This window comes from Lissotriton helveticus, chromosome 7, assembly GCF_964261635.1.
Source record: "Lissotriton helveticus chromosome 7, aLisHel1.1, whole genome shotgun sequence".
NCBI classification, from domain to species: domain Eukaryota; kingdom Metazoa; phylum Chordata; class Amphibia; order Caudata; family Salamandridae; genus Lissotriton; species Lissotriton helveticus.
Window position 1 is genome coordinate 1873492933 of NC_136068.1, and position 21969 is coordinate 1873514901.

Genomic DNA, 21969 nt, shown 5'->3' on the forward strand with positions numbered 1-21969 from the left:
GTAATGCAGATGGAGGCATTCCCTTTGCGAGAAATATCCAACGGAAATTATGTACATGTGCCCTGGAGTAGAGGAGACTTAGCTGCATTTACCAACTCATTTCCGAAGTTGCGGGACAATCCAGTAGAGTGGTATAAGCAGGTAGAGAGGTTTGTTAAAATTTCGAAGGTATTGTGGATTGATTTGAACACGTTGTTTGACATCGTGGTCCCATCTGATCTGTGGACCCCTTGTAAGACTAGTGTCGAATGGCCAAATGCTGAACCATTGAGGGATGCTCGAACTAATGGACCATCTGAGATTGTCATGCGAAAGTATGAAAGGGTAATAGCTTGGTTGAAAGATAAGGTACCACCACAGGATATAGATTGGGTAAAGATAGATCGAACAAGGCAAGAACCGAAGGAGACCGTGCATGAGTTTTATGAGAGGTTGTTGAAAACATTCAAGCAATACAGTGGACTTGATGTAATGGATCCCAAAGATATAGGACAATTTGTGTCAAAATTTGTCTTGGGGTTGAGACCTGACATTTGCTTGATGATTCAACAACATTTAATCTGTTGGCAGAATAAACCACTAGATGAGATTCTACGTTATGCACGATACTGTAGTGATGAAATAGACTCTAAAGCCAAGAATCTAAAGGAGAAATTGATGGTGGTACAAATGCAGTCCGCCGGGAAGGGTGGCCAGCAGAAACAGGGGATGGGACGAAAGCCAAACGGTCAGAATAAGCACAATGAGGAAGGGCAGAGACCTAGGATAGACTTTGCCACTTTAAAGAAAACAACAAAGTGTCATCAGTGTCACCAGGTGGGGCATTGGCGACGCGAGTGTCCCTTTAACCCGGAAAATGGAGAGCTAGAAGTAGAAGAGCAGGTCCAAGAAGTACCAACGCAAAAGGTGACAGTTCCAAGCAGTAAGGCGGCCAAAGGGGGGACTTCGGCTCCACGGGTCCAATTCCCACAGCCACCGAAGATAGCAGCTGGGGGAAAGGTCTTTAAACAAATGCCTCTGTTTATCGAGGAAGAAAAGTGTTATTACATTGATCCATTGACAGGACAACGGGTGAGCAGTGAAGAGGACTGTACCCTCGGGGCAGTCCTAGAAGTGGATCAGAGAGGGCCATTTGTTGAGGCAGAAGTGGCAGGGTGTCCCACTACGTTCTTAGTGGACACTGGGGCTACTCGTTCGACTCTGAGATCAGCGGTGGTTCCAGACTTGCCAATGTCAGGGGAAACAATTCAGGTGGTAGGAGTCGCAAATAAAAGAATGACTAGTCCTTTGACAGAACCTGTGTCTGTGAAAATTGGAAACCACATGAACGAACATCAGTTTGTGGTTTGTGACTCGAGTCCGGTATGTCTGTTAGGAAGGGATTTGTTGTGCAAATTGAACTGCACCATATACTGCACCCCGCAAGGAGTGGAAGTACAGACTACCGACGAAGATGCTACTTTTAAGGTGGCCAATTCAAAATCCTGTGTAGAACTATATCCTACTCTGACAATAGAAGATCTTCCCCAAGACCTACGAGATGCAGTGGCGTCAGAGGTATGGGATTTCACAGGAGAAGAAATAGGATTGATTAAGGGGGTAGAGCCGGTAAAAATATTGGTAAAACCAAATGTTGAGTTTCCAAGAACGCCTCAATACAAATTGTCACAGGAAACGATTGCGGGAATAAAACCTGTGATCGAGTCAATGATACAACAGGGAATACTGAAAGAAATCGTGGGTAGTCCTTGTAACTCCCCGATTATGGGTTTGCAGAAACCTAGTGGGAAATTCAGGATAGTACAGGATTTACGAAAAATTAACAACATAGTTGTTTCATGTTGTCCCGTGGTACCGAATCCTTCAGTGATACTGTTTCAAATACCATGTCAAGCAGAATGGTTCACAGTGATAGATCTTTGCCAGGCTTTCTTTTCAATCCCATTGGATGAAGAGAGCAGGTATCTTTTTGCTTTTAAAATGGAAGATCGCGTTTTAACATGGTGTCGAATCCCACAAGGATTCACAGATAGCCCCTCCATCTTTAATCAGTTGTTGAAAAAGAATCTTGAGAATCTAGTACTGCCACAGAACTCGGTTCTGGTACAGTACATAGATGACCTACTTGTTGCGTCAGAAACAGAGGAAGCCTGTAAAGCAGACTCCATTGCCTTACTGAACCATTTAGCTGAAAATGGACATAAGGTATCTCCAAGCAAGTTGCAGTATTGTTTGACAGAAGTACAGTATCTAGGGCACAGGTTAGAAAAAGGGAAACGTAAGGTGTCCCCAGAGAGGATTGAGGCGATAATGAAAATGAATGCGCCTACAACACAGAGAGAAGTTAGAATGTTCCTAGGAATGGTGGGTTACTGCCGACAGTGGATAGTTAACTTTTCACTGAAAGCAAAGCCCTTACAGAAACTGACGCACAAGGAGGTGAGTGATCCGGTACCATGGGATGAAGAATGTCTGGTGGCCTTTTTACAGCTGAGAGACGATTTATGTCGTGCTCCGGCTCTGGGAATGCCCGATTACGATAAATCATTTTCACTCTATTGCTGTGAGAGAGAGGGATGTGCTTTGTCAGTCTTGGCACAGACCCACGGAAACGCCCGTAGACCAGTTGCATATTTTTCGGCTACATTAGATCCAGTAGCCGCAGCGTTGCCCGGATGTCTCAAATCCGTTGCTGCAACGGGTGTCAGCATTGAAAGGAGCGAGAGTATTGTGATGGGACATCCAGTGGTGGTGTATGTACCACATTCAGTTGAATTGTTAATGACCAGGACGAAGACGCAGCATCTGACCAATAGTAGGCTCACGCGCTACGAGCAAGTTATTCTTGCCGCAGAGAACGTGACTCTCAGGAGATGCTCTGTCTTGAATCCTGCTACTTTGATGCCATTACCCACTGTGATAAAAGGCGAAGGATGTGAAGACCACGATTGCCTTGATGTGACTGAACTATGCACGAAACCCAGACCAGATATTGTGGATGAGCCGTTGTCTGACCCCGATGAAATTTACTTTGTTGATGGCTCATGTTTAAGAGACGATACTGGTCGGTTGAGAGCAGCTTATGCTGTTTGTACTATTACTGGAGTTGTGGAAGCCGCTTGCCTGGAAGGAGTACATTCCGCACAGGTAGCAGAAATTATTGCCTTAACTCGTGCCTGCATAGCAGGAAACGGAAAGAGAGTCACCATCTACATGGACAGCCAATATGGTTTCGGTGTGGTTCATGATTTCGGGCAGTTGTGGTCTCAGAGGGGTTACATGACCTCCTCTGGTTCGCCCATTCGAAATGGAGAAATTGTGCGGCTGTTGTTAGAAGCATTGCAAGGTCCAGTTGACATCGCAATAGTAAAGTGTGTGGCTCACACTAAGAATACAGATTTTGTGTCACAAGGCAATAGATACGCTGATGAAGTCGCACGTTACTGTGCGGAACAAAATTATTCTTTCTCAAAGGTGGAAATAGAAGGTGCAGAAGAAAGGACGGAATTAAGCATGATGTTAGAGACCGTGGATTCCTGGGAAGATTTGAGGGTAATGCAGGAGAATGCACCAGAAACTGAGAAAAGGGCATGGGAAACCGCAGGTTGTGTGCGAAGTGAAATGGATTTTTGGGTTTCAGCAGATGGGAGAGCTGTGTTACCTGAAGAATTAGCTAATCCCATGGCAAGAGAAATACATGGTCCAGTACATCTAGGAAGGGATGCTATGATGAGAGTGTTTAGGCAAACTTGGTATTGCCCTAAATTTAGAATAGCAGCAGAATCAGTATGTAAGCGATGTGTTACCTGCCAACAACTGAATGTGGGCAAACGAACACCAGTAACACTGAGTCACATTGGGAGGTCGGGGGGGCCTTTCAATAGAATGCAATTAGATTTCATCGAAATGCCAAGGGTCAATCGCCTTAGGTATGTGTTGGTGATTGTATGTGTATTTTCCAGATGGGTTGAAGCGTACCCTACACGTAGGTGCGATACGCTCACAGTGGCTAAATTGTTGCTCAGGGAGTTGATACCGCGCTTCGGGGTGCCTGCCTCTTTGGAATCTGACAGAGGAAAACATTTTAACAGCGAAATAGTGAAGATGTTGTGCTCCACACTGAATATCGATCAAAAGCTGCATTGTAGTTATCGACCAGAAGCTTCAGGAATTGTGGAACAAGTGAATGGCACTTTGAAGAATAGATTGGCTAAAGTAGTGGCATCCACATCTTTGAGTTGGCCAGATGCTCTTCCTCTAGTGCTCATGAGCATGCGCAGCACCCCTGACCGGAGGACAGGTCTTTCTCCCCACGAGATCCTGATGGGGAGGGCCATGAGACTTCCTACAGTTCCAACTACTGCCCTACTGAATATTACAGATGATCTGATCTTAGATTATTGTAAAGGACTGTCTGACGCCATCCATTCTGTGTCCCTTCAGGTGCATGCGGTTGAAGTTCCAGCATCGAGGAACCTGTGTCATGACCTGAACCCAGGGGACTGGGTCTTGGTTAAAAAACACGTCCGGAAGAACTGCCTAGATGTTCGCTGGCGTGGGCCCTTTCAGGTAATCCTGATAACGAACACCGCGGTGAAGTGCGGGGGGCTGCCAAATTGGATCCATGCATCCCATACTCCAAGGGTTCCAGCACCTCTAGAAGGAACAGCTCCTATCCCAGACGAAAGCCCGGAAGTGGAAGAAGAGTCGCAAGAAGGGATTGAGGCAGCTGAGGGGGTGTCGGAAGAAGTTGGGAACGCAACGGATTCAGAAGAAGAGCGAAGGCAGGACGGCAGTGAGACGGAAGACGCAACTGAAGGAGAGAGCAGAAGTGAATACGACTCAGACTCAGATCCGTATCAGAGCGACCAAGAACCAAGTGAGAGGACAAGGAATAGGAGAATAAGGCTTGGAGCTGCCACTTGGCCAGCAAGGAGAAGAAGGCTAAGTTTGAGGTCTGCCCAAGAAGAAACGCTTGCTCCTATATCCGAAGACTCAGATCCAGAAGAAGATATCCAGGATCAAGCCGAGGAGGGTCTTAGAAGATCAAGGAGGGTGCGAGTGCCTAGCAGAAGATACTCTACTCCCGACTGGACCTACCTCGTTGCAGATGTCTGGGAGACACAGAACAGGGAGGATCAGGGAAGTGGAACTGGTCAGAACTGACCCGATCATCACAGTGCAAATAAGGTTTCTACTGCCAGGAGCGGAGACCGAAAGGTTGCTGACACTCAACATCGTTCATCCTGCTCTCCCGAGCGGAATAAGAAAATTGATTTTAGAGACAGTTGAGTTTCCAGTTTGCTGTTCACGATATCCAATATTGGAGGGAACTCTTCTTCGTTTGGAAATGCTTGAGCGAGTAGTAGAAATGCTAGGAGCGCTTATTGTTGTGGATTAATACCATATTACGAATGTCTTCAAAGGGGCGCAGAACTGGAAAGGTGAAGAAAGTGATCTTGATTAGAACGGACCCCTTTGTAATTGTGGATGTAGAACTGATAGTACCAGGAGTAGAAATTGAAAAAACGCTAACTCTCAATTTCGTCCGTCCACTTGTCCTGAGCGAAATAAGGAGAATAATCCTAGAAAAAGTTGACTTTCCATGTTGTGGTACGAACTGCCCAGAACCTGAGGGAATGTTACTTCGGATGGACATTTGTGAAGACGTAGTGTCCCTCCTTGAGCCATACATAACTTCAGACGAAAATAAGACTTTTGAAAAGAAATTGTAAAATTGCTGCAAGATAACCTAGCGCCGAGTGGAAGAAGAAAAAATGGTAGGGGTTTCCTTTTAGCGGATGGAGAAGGGCTAGGGTTGTCTAAATTCCTACTGGACTTTGAACTGTTTTGCGGAAATAGATTGTCAAGCTTCCAAGTGTTCAAAAGAGAGACATTGCAAGAGAGAAAGACTTTGTTCGAAAAGAGGAAGAAGTTGATGCAGGAAGAGCGTCCAGAACCACACTGTTTGAGAACATGGAGGCTGGCAACCCGAACCGCAGGGCAAAATGTATAGTTGTTACACTTTTAGGAGTAGTGGTTTCTCTTATAATTTTAGTGGTAACTGTTTCATTCCTAGTGGGACACGAGAGGCATGAAACTGCAGTCAAGGAGGTCAAGGGAGTGTCAACACCGAAAACTACCATTATTAAGGAAAAGGAAAACATCAATGATAAAGACAAAGCGTTGTTAGATGCAGAAATAAAAAGGCTACATACAGATGAGTCACAGGGAAATTACAAGTCAAATGCTTATGCTAAATTGCTTTATGAATATGTTGATGCCATGGAAGTGAAGGATTGTTACGTTTGTATGCAATTACCAGCTTCGGTAGAGGAGGGTATCAGATACCATCATCTTCCGTTGACGTATGGAATCACGTGCAGTTTGTTGTTGAGCATATTTTATGGACGAGAAGGATTTGAGTATTATTTCCCGAATTTCGACTCGACATTGCCAGAGGTCCCGAATTTCAAGCATTTGAACAAGTGGGACTATTACAAAAGCGAAGACAGATTACACAAATGGTTTATTCCATGGAAAACGTTAGATACTTCACATGCTCGAAGAAACAATCTGACTTGTCAAATATCAGAAGTTGAGAAAAAGTTTATAGGACAGGTAGATACTAGATACAGGAGGCAGAAGATTTTGAAGGCATCAGGACAATGGGAAACAGATTGGACCAAGGAGGAAAGGGCACATCAAAGAAAAGGTAGCATTGGTCCAATTGCTTTGGATAAGGAGAAACTGTGCATTCACAGGAGTTACTCTTATTATGAAAACTTTTATGTAGGTCAAGTCAATTGTGAACATGCCTTTCAATTGGAGTACTATTCTAAGGACTTTTTGAAAGGGATGCAAGCAATACCAAATGTATATTTTGTATGTGGAAGAAATGCCTATGTGAAGTTACCAGATAATTGGTACGGATCATGCTATCTGGCTGTTGTCTTCCCTAAAATATATCATGTTGAGAATTTAGACATGCCAAAGAAAGAAATACCAACTAGATGGAAGCGAGGGCTGGGTGCAGCAGAAGTAGTTGGAGATGTACTCGGTGCTGCATTCCCTATCTTAGGACTGATATTGAATGACATTAAGATCAGGAGGTTAGCTACAGTCGTAGATAGGCTATCTGCCAGTACTGCAAGATCATTGATGCTGATAGAAGGGGAGATGCAATCGATTAGGGCAATGGTTCTTCAGAACCGACTTGCTTTAGACGTTCTGTTAGCTAAAGAGGGAGGAGTCTGTAAGGCTTTGAAGGTCCAGGAATGCTGCACTTACATTCCAGACAATTCAAAACCTCTAGAGAAGTATATACGAAACATCACTGCCATACACTACGAAATTGAAGACCTGGCAAAAGTAAACGTGTGGGCGAAAGTAGGTCATGGAATGGGTAAAGTTGGAGGTTGGTTTGCCAACTTAGGAAAGGGTATTGTTTGGTACATACTGAAACCCATCATCATAATTGTGATTTGCGTAATCACTTTGTGGGGATTGGTGCGTTTGTATCAATGTTATAGAGCAAATAGGTTGCAGAGAACTATGAGGAAACAGGAGGAAGAGTTGACAGCGATGCAGGACACTCAATACAAGAGTCTGAAAGCATTAGAGAGTATGAAAAGAAGTGGCACAGCCATGACTTCACTTTGAAGGGTTCTACATTTTTAGTGTCTTGATGGTGATGACCCCAGAAGGTCATCAAAGGGGGGATTGAGAGAGCACAAGTTTGGAAAAAAATGTATAAGTGCGCCATATTTACAAGCACGTAGTTAGTTTAAACATGTTTTGCACACGAGTGTTTTATATCCAGGAGTGAAATATACAGAGTGTTTTATATTCAGTAGCGAACTGTATAGAATGTTAAGTAGAGTAACTATAATTATAACGGTGTGAGATTAATGTAGAAATGTTGGAATATATGTGAAAACCTCATGTTCTCATGTTAAAAGAATCATGTCCGAATTAAATGTAATTTTGAAATCCAGATTAAATGTGTAGGCCTCAGGGCAATTCACAGCAAACCTAAACGTGCTGCTAAAATAATGTGAGATAAGGTTGACGTGGTTCTTCCAAATGTATTATTGAACTTAGGGTTAAAAGTATATGCTTTATAGATGTGTTATTTTAGAAACGTATGCTAGTTAAGAATGTTTGCTGTTTAAATCAAGTTAACGTTTTAAGAGTGCAGGGACCTGCTTCATGTAAATCAAGTAGGCCTGAACAGATAATGACATGTCGTTTGAACCGCCATGTGCTCATTAGGGAAGAAGTCGAGAGGTGTCCAGCACAGAGCTTGGAGTGTGTTTTACGACTTAAAGATATGGTGGAGTCTGGAATTTGAGGCCCACTGCAGGACGAGCTGTATGCAGGTGCGAGGGTCCTAATCAGCTCAAATGAAAGGGACTTTGTTCAGTGGCGCCTTGCGCAGGCCTGTAGGAGTTTCCAGGAATTTAGGGGGTACCGGCGCATTGGAGAAGAAGCCTGGGAACCAAGGTCAACTTTAACGAGGGTCTTCAAGAGTACCATCATGGAGTTTGCCGCGCACAGAGATACCACGTGAGGGGCGTCCCAAGGGGCGTTCCTATCAGAAATGTGATTTGGTATTAGGGAAAGAGACCCGGGAGGAGAGCAGAGCAGATGATTTTGGGAGCCTAAGGAAGCGGATGGGTAGGCAGATAGGCTGATCAGGAGAGACCCATTATCAGAGAAGAGACAAAGAGAAGTGCGTGATCTTCTGAGGAAGTCACCACGGCTGACACCTAGAGGGTAAAGATCTTGCTAAGTAGGGATGTCACTTAGTATAGTGTAGGGACAGACTAACCTTAATTTTCTTTTCTGTAATGACTTTGAGATTGCAACTTATATCCATTTTGACAACCCTTATGGTTTTCGAGATTGTACTTATTATTTTGTTTTTCAGACTTAGACTACTCAAGAAGTTCATGTTCATAGTGATACCGATTTATCTTCTGAATCTCATTTTGAGAAGTTTGTATCTTCAGTTATCTCTGACTTTATATTAAATCTTTGAAACTTAAAATTTGGTCAGTGGTCCTTTAGAGTGGTGTAAGTTCTTAAATTGATTGACTTATTGTAAGATTACCTTTTACTCAATGACAGGTACCAACGATTCAGTCGACTTAGTTTGGGATTTGGTAAGGTAACTAGTAACCAGTAATCCCGCGTTAGCAGTTTGAAGAAAATGGAGTAAGCAGGTATGCACTAAGCAGAGTTATTTAGAATGCAGGAGTTTGAGTTCACAGATAGGTCAAGTAATGAAGTTCGTAGAAGAATAAAGAACGTTGTCACATTGGCTGTTAAAGAGAGGTGAAAGTTGAGAGAAGGGGAGTACAATGAGGGTTTTGAAACGTCCGTGTTTAAAATGGATTATGAGTCATGCAATTGAAAATGAACCAAGTATGTGACTTAATAGAGTGATGACATAAGATTTCAGAGAGCGCACTGCGTGCAAAAAGGGTGGTTTATTGAATTAAGGGCAGGTGGGTTGTAATATAATTTTGGTTTTGGTTGATGGGGGGAGATTGTGGGATCTGGGCACTTTAATAGATTGTTGAAAGCAACTCGGATAAAAAAGTGAACTATATTAAGTTAAAAAGTTTTACATAACATGTTAAAAACGGTATATTTTGGTACTGATGGTTTTTCCTGAATTTGTTGATTTGCAGTGACCCCCGACGAAGGGCTGGTGAAACAGCCCGAAATGCATTGGGTTTGTAATAAAGAGATGCTGCTCCGAACTATTGGTTGTATTTGGATCATATTTTCGAAGAAGTCCTGATGGGCACACGTAAATACGAGAAGTTTCCAAAATGCATTTTGTCACGCATGTGGATATGCAAAAAAAAGAAAAGAATACCTTGAAAAAACGCGGATTAAATTAAATGTTAAAATTTTCAGTAAAGGGAAGTGATGATAAGTTGATTGGATCTTGTATCCAGTTCATGCAGTGCGTCTGGGAGTGGAGCGTGGAACCTGCGCTCCCCACTTTAATGTAATTGGACTCCAAGGCCACACACAAGATAAAGTTTTTTCAAAAGCACTATGACACAGACTGCGTTGACCATGTTATAGCCCTTTTTGTTAACTTTAAGCCATGCTGTACATTGACAAAACGGAAAGTTTCTGCAAAAGTGTACCCTATTGGCTTTGCCAGTGCTTGTTTCTTAAATGAAATGGGACGGGATTTAAACAATAAAAGCTTATTTTTAGGTCGAGCTTAGAGCAGCGCATGTGCTACTTGCTCAGCTCGACTTTTAGTAAGGGGCTTTTCAAAGTGCTACCTTTGCCGGCCACCAGCTTGCTGTTACGCGCACAAGCGCGCGCAACATGCACAGCTGGCATCTGGCGTGCGCTTGTTCTCCTTGGATCCCTATCTTTTTCTTTCTCACTCACCCTCTCCCTGCCTTTTACAACTGCGGCCGCACCGCTGTGCCCGCCCCCACTCCCCCTCCCACTCCCTCCTTGTCAGCCTCAGAGCGAGCTTGCGGTAGCTCATGTACAGCAGTGACTGCATTGGTGCAACCATTAGCATCATTTTCTAATATATTTAAATTACCTGCAGCCCTTTGCAAAATCACCAGCTTCTAGATTAACACGGCCGCACAGCATCACTAATGGCGCCCGCCGCCCGTTTTTACTTCAACCTGGCACACATAGTCACCAAGGGTGCCCGCCGCCCACTTTTTACCTCAGCACCAGCATGCAACGTCACCAATAGTGCCGGTTCCCGCCACACGCTTTTACCTGTATCGCTGATTCATCCACTCTTTTCCCTCCTTCTCTGCTGTACCTCCTGCGTCCCTCTAGTTTCTCGTTCTCTTCGCCCCACCTTTTGCCCTCTTGTCATTCTTCTCTGTTTGTCACCCTTTCCTGTTTTCATTGGTTAGTCGCTCTTTTCCCTTTACTGCCCCTTGCTCTTCTTCCATTCTTGACACTATATTCAGTTTATCTCCTTCTTTCATCCCTCACTCCAACCACCCTCTATTTCTCGCCTTTATCTTTTCTTCTTCTTTCATCACAATTTGTTCTCTTCCTTCCTTGTTTCTCTCCCCTCACCTCGCTCTCTACCTTCCTCCCTCCCCACTCTCTCCTTTTCCTCCGCCCCTTCCTCCCACCTCCTCCTCTCTGCAGAGCAAGCCTTTCTCTGTCAGCCCCAGGGCACATGACCCCCATCTTCTGAAGCCAGCCCAGGGAGGTTCCCTGCTCTTGCTCAATGCTTGGACGGAGGCGGCAGAGCGGTCTTGATTTTGTTGGATCTCTCTGCCCCCTTCGACACTGTGCCCCATGAGCTTCTTCTCGCCAGGCTGTCTGCCATTGGCATTGCTGGCTCCGCTTTAGAGTGGCTGACGCCATTTCTAAATAATCGGACCCAGCAGGTGTGGATACCGCCGCATGCGTCCTCGCCTAGGATACTTTCTACTGGGGTGCCTCAGGGGTCTACCCTTAGTCCCCTGTTGTTCAATGTTTACTTGACTCCTCTGATCTACCTGGCGGAGCAATTAGGGGCAAAAACAATTGCCTATGCTGACGACACCCAGCTTTTGTTTACCTGGCCAGGTGACAATCTGGACACTTCTGCTGTTCAGCTCTGTCTCTCTTCAGTATTTCGTTGGCTTGCACTTGCCCAATTGAAGTGCATCGAGGAAAAGTCCGAAGTCCTCCTATACAGTGTTTTCCCCAGTAACTTCAGAGAACTTTTATGGCCACTGGATGCCCACTGCCCCAAATCCATGGGGGGCCCGGCAAAAAATCTGGGTGTATGGTTTAGCGAAAATCTCAAATTTGAAGACCATATAAAAAAATTAACGGGTGTCTGTTTTGGCACTTTAAAAGCCTTGCGCAGATTTTTCCCTTTACTTCCGAGGGAAGCTAAAGAGAAGGTGTCACGTGCCCTTATTCTTTCTCGGCTAGACTATGCTAATGCTCTGTTTAGTGGTATTCCAACTTACCTGAATAAACGTCTTCAGGTTATTCAGAACGCGGTAGCTAGGCTCCTCTTTAACATCCATCGGAGGTCTAGCGTCCGCCATCATCTGCGTAGCCTACATTGGTTGCCGGTGGCACAGCGGATTCTGTTTAAATCCCTGGTTCTCTCCTTCAGAGCGATGCACGATCAAGGGCCACTGTATCTAAGGAAACGTTTTTCAATGTATGTCCCTACACGTTGCCTTAGATCGGCCAGCATGTGTCGAATGGTCCTTCCCCGATTCCAGCGTGCTAGGCTGCGGGGACAGTCTATTTCTGTAACAGCGGCTAGAGCCTGGAACGCACTCCCTCTACACCTTTGTACCATTCAGGACATTGTTCTTTTTAAAAAAGCTTTAAAAACTCATCTTTTCAATACAACAATCCGATCCCCCCTTTCTGTTTTCTGCCTACACTTTTGGTGTCTGCCTTCCCGCACATGACCGCGCCAGGATACTCCTGAGTAATTGAGCGCGTTACAAAACTGTTTATGACATAACATAACATAACATAACATAACATAACATAACAATGGGCTTTGCGCTTTCTCTCAAATACTCCATAAAAGGAGACACTGCCGTCAGGTAGCGGCGCCAAACCTAGTCACAAGAAGCTCCCGAGCGGGAACAAGGCCCGAGCTCACTCAGCAACAACTTCCTCCCAGCGCTTCCCGTTTTTGAGGCTGAGGGGCGTGTGCTCTTGGCACAGGGGCTGGGGCCACGGGGCTCCCCCCTTTAGAAATGTTGTATTATTTGTCGGAATGCTGTTCTGTGGAAATTTCCTGTTTGCACCAACCAATGAATGTAAGAGACTTAGCCTGCCCTAGGGAAGGAGCCCAGTGGACCGGAAAAGGACGTGTTACACGTTGCGCAACAAATCAATAGCTTTGCACATTTTTTTCCTAACACAAAACGTTTCCTTTTTCGGAAACAAAGATGCACAACACAAGCCCTTAAAGAGGAAGAGCCGAATCATATAGAGCACTGCCTTATTTTTTATTGAAGTGCCTCCACTTGTTGCCTTCTGAGGTGTCAGGGCGCTACACTTTATGAACAATCAGTGAACCGCTCTGGCTTTTGTATTGTGTACATGGTAAGTCTTCTTGTCAGGTGGTATTTATTTTGTAGCGCGAGTTTGGCCCAGGTGCAGTAGAGTGATTTATATGAGCCCACGTTATGATACACAAAACCTGATTCATTTTTTTTAAGGCACAGGGTGATTATTTAAGATTTGCCCAGAGTCAAAGGCTACTGAGCCAGAGCCGGGATTCAAGCCTGAGTCCGCAGTTTGAAAGTCAGCAGCTTTAGCCATTAGGCCACACCCCTCTCCATGAATTAGAAATAGAATTTGGACTAACAAATGCATGAACACAAAAGCGTCTTATAAATTATGAGACGCTTTTGTGTTGCGGCTCCTCAGAGCGTCGCCCCACTGCATTCAAGCAGTGCAAGAACCAGAAAAATAAAATGATAATAACTTTCACTTATTATCATTTTATGTTTGTGCTGCTTTGCGGGTGGGTGGGGCTACTCTGCTCTCCGAGCAGGGCAGGAGTGGTTTGCCCAAACCAGTCATGCTCACTTTCTCCGTTCTCCATGCAGTCTGCATTTCAGCCTGCGTGGAGAACATGCCCAGGCCCCTTGTCCCTGGTTGCGCGTCGAACCAGGACGCTCAAAACAAATCACAACACTGCATTGCCGCATTGTCATTGGTCAGTGGGGCCTGGCTGTGTATGTATGCATGTGTCTTGTAAAGCGCACTGCTGCCCTGAGACGTCCTGGCGCTGTAGACCGCTGGGGAACCCGTCCTGGCTATCCCTGTGAGATGGTCCCTGCTGGGTATCTCCAAGGTGAAACCAGGCATCCCCGACGAATGTGGGGGGCCGTTGTAGAGATGAGGCAAGCTAATGCCCAGAGTTGCCGAGTGTGATCACTGGTTAGAGTAGGCACCGAGGCGAGAATTATCGAGTCCGCTGACCCTGATCCACGACACTGCCGTGTCGGGAATTGAATCCTGGTCCCGGGCTGTTCTCTGCTTCCGGGTCTGCCGCCTCTAACCAGTGAGCCACACCACTCCACTGTGCTTCCTGTTCTTCAAGGAGAGCATGCGCTGCTTGCTCAGCTCGACTTTTAGTAAGGGGCTTTTCAAAGTGCTACCTTTGCAGGCCACCAGCTTGCTGTTATGCGCCGAAGTGCACACAACGTGCACAGCTGGCATCTGGTGCGCGCTTGTTCTAATTTGATTCCTATCTTTCCCTTTCTCACTCACCCTCTCCCTGCCTTTTACAACTGCGGTCACACCGCTGTGCCTGCCCCCACTCCCTCCTCCTACTCCCCCCTCCCACTCTCTCGTCGTCAGCTTCAGCGCTTGCGGCAGCTCATGTACAGCAGTGATTGCATTGGTGCAACTGTTAGCATCATTTTTTAATATATTTAAATTACCTGCAGACCTTTGCAAAATCACCCGCTTCAAGATTAACACGGCCGCACATCGTCACCAATGGCGCCCGCCGCCCATTTTTACTTCAACACGGTGGACACAGTCACCGATTTGGGACCTCATTTGTCCTCCTCAATTTACCATTTGTTAATGTTATAAAAAAAATGGTTGTGGCAGCTCGTGTACAGCAGTGATTGCATTGGTACAACGGTAGATGGAGTTTCTTAACTCTTTTCCCTTGATCTGTTGAATTGGAAATACTTTTTTTTACCTCTGTCTTCATACACTTTCCTGGTGAGGCTGCAGGAATGATCATGTATGTGGCGATTACTACCCTGGTGTGAGTTTAGGAATGTTGTCGCAGGGGCTCCTCTCTCTGCCCTGGTGAGAGCAAGGAATGTCCTTACCAATGGTAAAAGGGGTGGGGGGTCTAGTCACTGACCTGGAATCTGCCCACCCGAGGCTTCATTCACTGCCTTAGGGCGATTACCTGGCCTCATTCAGATACATTCACAGCGAGAGACATTCACAAAACTCGTAAAAATAAACACAAGTCAGCGAAAAGAAGTGAAATCTAAATTCGCGAATCCACAGACATTACAATAAAACATGCTTTCCCTTTTTGATTCCAAAAACTGCAGCCACTCCCTGTATTCATTGCTCAGAAATACCCGTGGTTGCAGCGCTTCTGCTCTGAGCGCAGTTGCTGCTTTCAGTTTAATTAAATATTTTCCGTTGTATTAATTTATCATGACTTTCATGTTTTTTTTTAATATAGAGCATAATGTTTTCATCTGAAGAGAGCATTGTTTCCATCCACAGACGCACATTATCAGAGCACACTTTTGTAACACGGAAGATAAAATCACTCAACATGTAATAATCTAGCAATGCACAGTGCTGTCTCTTGAGTCACTTACACTGCGCACATCCCCTGGGCGTCAGGCCCGGACTGGCCGTAGCGGGCACCGGGCAATCCCCCGGTGCGCTGCAAGGGAGGGGGGCGTTTTTGTTACAGGGCCGTTTTTGCAACATAGCTGCAAAATCGTCCTGCAGCAAAATAGGCTGAAAACCGGCACTAGCAAAGCGCTCGGCGGCACCCCCAAGCCTGGGGGAGGGGAGGCCAGACGAGCACTTTGCCGGGGCCGGTTTTGGTTCCCAGTCCGGCCCTGCTGGGCGTCCTGGCACATTCACATAAAGGTCCCTTTGTGCAACATTATCCTCAAAGAATGTTTACAAATTTAGCAAGGCGCTTTCGCCAAACATGTAACCCTCCGAGTGGATTCAGTTATTTCACTTAAACCACCGCACATTTCATGTATATGTTTTAAAGTAGAGCTAATCACTGATAAATACAACTGAAAGACCTTTTACAACAAGCATTGGCATAGCCAATAGGTCTCGCATTTGGGACCTTATAAGTGTTTAGTTATCCAGCATAATATACTCGGTGCAACAACATCAACTGTTGCATGGTTAAACACTTATAAGGTCCCAAAGGCGAGACCTATTGGCTATGCCAATGCTTATTTCAAATCACTATGACACAGACTGCGTTGACCATGTTATAGCCCTTTTTTTGAACGGTAAGCCACGCTGTACAGTAACTAGTGCTGCTGTGTAACATGTCTAAAATACATTAACACAACCGACAGATTCTGCAAAGGTAAACCCGATTGGCTTTGCCAGTGCTTGTTTCTTAAATGAAATGGGACTGGATGCAAACAATAAAAGTTTCTTTTTTAATTTGTTTCAGAGGGTATACAGCCTTTACAACAAAACTTTTACAACGAACTACCATTACAACGCAACTTTTACAACGCAAACTATTACAACGCATAGCGCTGGGGGTGCTCTAGGACAGGGAATAGGTTTAATGTACTATCCAACACCTTCCCTACTATCCACGGGGACTGGAGTTGGAATAGTAAATTAAACTATTCACTATCCAGCGCCTAAAAGCATTATGCGTTGTAATGGTATGCGTTGTAAAACTTGCGATGTAAAGGTAGGCGTTGTAAAAGTATGCGTTGTAACGTCATACATCCGTTTCAGAGGTACAGTCGTTCTCTCGACCACTACCTGCTCCCCAACAAACGTTTTTATTACATTTACAATTACAAACATGTTAACTCCCCAACTCAGGAATCTGTTACTTTTCAATGATGTGCGGCTGGATTGATACATTCCATACCGACTCACTATATAGGATGGACGCCCTAAACACGGCTCTTCTGATCACTGATTTGTTACGTTTTTCTAAATCCATATTGAATATAAACAACCTCTTAGCGAATCACAATCTAAAAGCCATTTAGTAGTCACAAACCCTGTCATTTTTTGAATCACAAACTTTGTAACCCCAAAATGACTTTGCAAATCTGACCCAGAATATCTCTGTTCATTATGTAGCAGCCTAGCTTACGCTGTGTGTAACTCAATATTAAAATAATGACTTGCATATTTACAGTGCTTTCAGTCTCAGGCTGGGTATTTCTTGGCGCTATGAATAGATGTTACTATTCCCCGCTGCACCGACCAGGATTCAGTTGTATGACCCTCATTGTATGTACAGACATCTGCAGTGACAGCGTTACCCAAATGATCTCTCCTGACATAAAATCACGCATTTCCCACAGATGACCGGAACTTACATTTATATTTAATTTATGAAGGTGAAAGGCTGACATGATAGTTGTAGAATACAGTTGTCCTTTTCAGGCACATTCCTGACCCAGTCCCCTTTGCACTCAGTTTCCCTTCTTGTTTTGTGTGGGGGTGGAGGGGGGGCGCTGAGCCTCCCTGGTCACTGCTGCCCGAGCACACAACAGCCGAAGAGCTGTGTGTGTCGTCGAAGCTGCAGCTGTCGGGGCCAGGGACTCATTCCTGCCAAGTGTCACGCATCAGGCGTGACAATATCTCATTTCAGTGTGGTGGTCCGCATCACCGCACTGAAATGGAAAGTCACGCAATATAGCGTCTCCCCCACTGTCAAAGCGGGAGTGCTTCTAATGCAGCTTAAACTAGTGAGGAGGAGTGCAGTAACTGTGCGCCCAGCTAAGGTGTGCTTTGGCAGGTTTGGCACCTGGATCAGCTGCTGTTACAGGCCCGGTTCTAGAGGGGGGGCCGGGTGGGCCCGGCCCACCCAAACATGAGCCTGGCCCACCCAAACAGGAGCTTTGGCCCTCGCAGTGAGGGCTTGAAGGCAGGCGCGCAAGGACATTGACCTCAAAGTGTGTCTGCGTGGGTGCGCCCGGGCTGAGACAGCTTCCTGGCGCGCACATACACAGACAGTTTTAAAGATTATCGCAGCCTGCACCCGAGTCTTCAAAAGACCATTGACATGTTAACGAGGCTTTGTTTATTTTTTCACCCCTCCATCCCTTCATCTCCACATGGCAAAGGCAACATATCCTTACTTTGACAACGTAGTGACCTTTGCCTACTCTACTGTTCAGCTGCGTGGATATTTCTTTTTCTATGCAGCAGGAGAAAATACCTTTGTTTATTCATATTCACCTTTCCTGACCCCCAAAGCTGCTTATCACATCAGGCTGCCTGTGACACAAAGTTTGACTATACTATTATTTTTTCTTTTTTAAATCTGCGCAGGCCCAGGACACATACTTGTGTGAGCTTCATTTAAACTGTTTTTATCATTATCATGGCCGATGCAGGACAACAATAAGACAATACCAAATGCCCAGATAACGCTGGTGATTAATAATCCTGCTGCAGAGAGCGAGTTAGTAGTTTGTAAATTCAGATGAACTGTATTTTAGGTGGAAGCTCAGTGGGTTACTGCCTTTGTCACAGAGATTCTTGTGTTACTTGCAGTTCAGAGGTTATAATCCTAACATAGGACAGTGACCAATGAACTGTCGCCAAAGAGCAGAATACAGACCTGATTGGTATAGTCAGAACTTGACTTTTTTTTGTTTTGTGATATAGTTAGAACTTCTTCAATCTTTCATTATTCTAATGTTGCTGTTTCTTTCCTCTCTTCTACCCATTCCGTATGAGTTCATGTCTTGCTCTCCTTCTTGCATATTCCCACCTTTCACCTAGCTTCTTCCTCTCCCCCTCCTCCTTTCTTTTCTGTCTTTTCCCTTTTTTCCTTTCTTCTCTCTTCTTCTTCTCTCTCCTTTTCTTTCTTATCCTCATTGATGTTTTTGAAATTTTTCTTACCTCTAGTGTCTTTTGTCTTAACCGATTATCGCTTACATTATCGTATGGCTTTCTTTGTATTTTTTTTTTCTTTTTGCTAAAACCCAATAAAAATGTCTTAAACTAAAAAAAAAAAAAAGAGTTCGCCTGAGCAGATATATATTTGTATTAGTAAATCCAAACCCCAAGCACTGGAGTACACTTTAAATCCTAAGGTTGTGTTTCCCCACCAAACCCTCTTAAACATACTGCCCACCAGTATGGATGATGTGTGATTTATACACTTTGTAATCCTCATTGGCTTATGGAACATTTCCTATAGACTGATTCATTGACTCTGTATAATGTATGCATGATGTAAAGTACTGACACACTACACTGATATGAGTAGCACTATAGAACAAATGAAATGCATATGAGAGAGGGGCTACGTAAAAATGAGGGGCACTGTTGGAGGGTGGCAGTGATGGAATCCGAGGAAGCAGTCATGGGTGGAGGGGTGGAGGGGGGTGATAGGGAGAGATAAGGGGTACTGATAGAGGGTGGTTGTGAGGGAGTCTGAGGAGGAGGTTATGAGGGAGATGGGCTACAGAGCGATGAGGGGCACTGGTGGAGGGTGGTAGTGAGGAATTTGAGGAGGAGGTCATGAGGGGGAGGGGCTATGGGGAGCACTTGTGGTGTGTGGCAGTGAGGAAATCCGAGGAGGTCGTCAATGGGGGATGGAGGGATGAGGGGCACTGTTGGAAGGTGGTAGTAAATGTATTTACGGAGAAAGAGGTTATTGGTGCAGCTCCAAAAAAGACTTTCGCAACAGCGCTGAGCCGGCCCTGTCATGGCCTTTCTGTTTTTGTTTATTTAATTAGCAGTTGGGTCATAACGGCTACTGTGGAACATACTTTAAAGTGCGTGCTAATTATATTTACTGCTATATTCAATGTTTTAAGTTTGAAGGTGATTTTACTAATGTTTTTACCAGGAAAAATTAAAGTGGAGTCTCGATGGTGCCTGATATGGGGCTGGGGCCCAAGTTCAGCTGTGAGATAAGGTGTACTGGAGAGGTGTAGTGTATAATCAAGCCCGTAAGGGAGTGCGTTGCAGAGTTCGGGGTCAGGTGGAGGCAGTAATGAAGAGGGATTCACCCTGAAGGCTCGCACAGAGGGAGCCTTAGAAGTGTCACTTGCCTGATACTCCCATCTCAGAAACCTCCTCTTCCCATCAAAGGAACATTACATGGAAAAAACACTTTTTGAGAGTGTTACTAGTTAGAAAGAGATTTGGAAAAGAGTGCGTTTTACTGGGCCTTGTAAGACTAAGAAGAGATAAAGGAGGGCCCGGACGCAGGCCTGCCCAGACATATATGCGACAAATCGAGCCCGCAGTGGCCCACCCAAATGCACCCTTGGCCCACCCAAACAAAAATTCCTGGAGCCGGGCCTGTGCTGTTACAATGTAAAACAGGGGCACGGAACACTGCACGCACCTCGGGATTTTGCTTACAACTTTATTTAAGGCGGGTTGGGTCCTCCCTCCTGCCGCCCGAGGTGCAGTCAGCACAGTTCCCGAGAAACATTTTTAGCAGAAACTGCTGTTGTTTTAACTGCTCTATCTGAACGGTTCTGTTTCTGTAAAAATTTTTATTTTTTTACCTGTTGGACCAGGATCAATCAAGTAAAGTTGCTGTGTTTAACGAACGTATACAGTTCTCAGCAAACTCTATGGCTTTTGAGTTCAGGAAGTTGTTCAAATGACATTAATTTGGAAAGCGCCCGTGAGCCCTGCAGACTCCCTTATGCTGCAGGTGCCCTGGACTTTTTTTTTTAATAATCAGCACTGTCGCTAAATATAGTGCTTCAGTCCGTGTGCGTGTTAATTAGCACGTTCCTTTTTGGCAGAGCGTAATCAGGCAGCTGCCTGCTGTCAGTGGGTGCTGGTTCTACAGTGTGTCAGATTAAAACACATATAGTTACTTACTGTGCTATGGCGAATCAGGTCAGTCTTAGACCTGCGTTGTCCTGTGCAGGAAGAGTGTGTAAGTCAAGAACTACTGTTGCACTGACTTGCTATGCTATGAAAAACATTTTATGCTGACGCAGTCACGTTGCTCAAATGGGTGTAATTTAAGATAATATAATAAAAAATAAATCAGCCCTCTTCGTTGTTAACTCTTCGTGGTTAAGGTAAGTCGTTATACAAACATCGTGGTTAAGGATGTTTCTCATTTAAGATATTTGTTTCCCTCATTTTATCTGCTTGATTTTTCTCGTGATAAAGCGTCACTCATAGTCAGTGAAATGTCACTCATAATTACTCTGAAATTCTGGAAATATCACACATAGCAATCTGAAACCTTGGCAGCTATGCACGGGGGATGCGAGGGTTGGGGGGGACTGGAGTCCTTTTGGCCCAGTGGGTGCTGTGCACTTTAGGAACACGTTCAACCCAAAACATACCTTGCGCCAGGAGGACGGCCATCAGCATTCCCGCCAAGGCCACTTTCCGCAAAACGTGCGCGTGCTTTCCCTCTTCCATCCCCGCGCTTCCCTTCTTGTTCGTCTGCCGAGGAAAACAGATGGCGTCAGAGTGGAGCCGGGACCAGGTGTGAGGAGGCTCTTGTGCCACGTCAGGTCTCTTCACTTCTCTGCCTGCGTCTGAACTGCGCATGGGATGAGTTCAGGAGAGATACCCACCACCCTTCACCCTCACCCCGCCCTCCCTCCCCCGCACACACACACACGTCAGTGTTTCCACACGGAGCACCGGGCACAGCTCTGCCAGCCCCACTGCCAGTCCCGCTTCGTTGTGAATTTCTATTCTGGACGATTGATCTACACCCAACTTTTTTTTAAATAACTCCTCGGGCAAGAACCTCATTAAAAAACAAGTGACGACAAAGCGGATACTTTCCTCAGACTCCACCTCACCAGGGTGAATTGTTTAAAAAGTCCTCCCACCACCGCCAGCGAAGAGGAATTTATTTTGAAAAACAGACCGTTGCTTGTCCTCTCTTGAACTGAGCTCCCACTCAGCCAGGTGTGTTTTTTGCTAACTTGACTGCGTTCTAGTTTTGCTTGAACTAAGAGGGTGGATTCCTTGCTGTTTGTTGTCTAACTAATACCAGGGCAGTTGAAATTATGTGCAAGAGAAGGATCTCACTTTTCGGCAGGGTTTTTTAAGTTATGCGGCGTAATAATTCACATTTTTGAAAGTCACTATTTTGTCGTTTGTACGCATTTTAACACTGTGTGAACAACGTTTTCACTTCAGGAGTACCAGGTGAACAGCCAAACTCGGCAATAAGCAACTGAAAGGTGACCTGTCAACCTCTGCAAAGGGCTTTCCTCTACAGGCCAACACCCAGTGCTGAAT

General features: G+C 45.2%; 1 protein-coding gene across 1 annotated transcript in view; it reads right to left on the minus strand.

Moving 5' to 3' along the window:
• The window catches only part of LOC144770849 (uncharacterized), a 143827-nt gene extending 122556 nt beyond the window's left edge, over positions 1-21271 (minus strand). The window contains exon 1 of the mRNA XM_078655629.1: positions 21054-21271. Coding sequence (XP_078511755.1) covers positions 21054-21264 — 211 coding nt within the window. The 5' untranslated portion in view covers positions 21265-21271. The remainder of the gene's footprint in view (positions 1-21053) is intronic.
• Between the last annotated feature and the right edge of the window lie 698 nt (positions 21272-21969).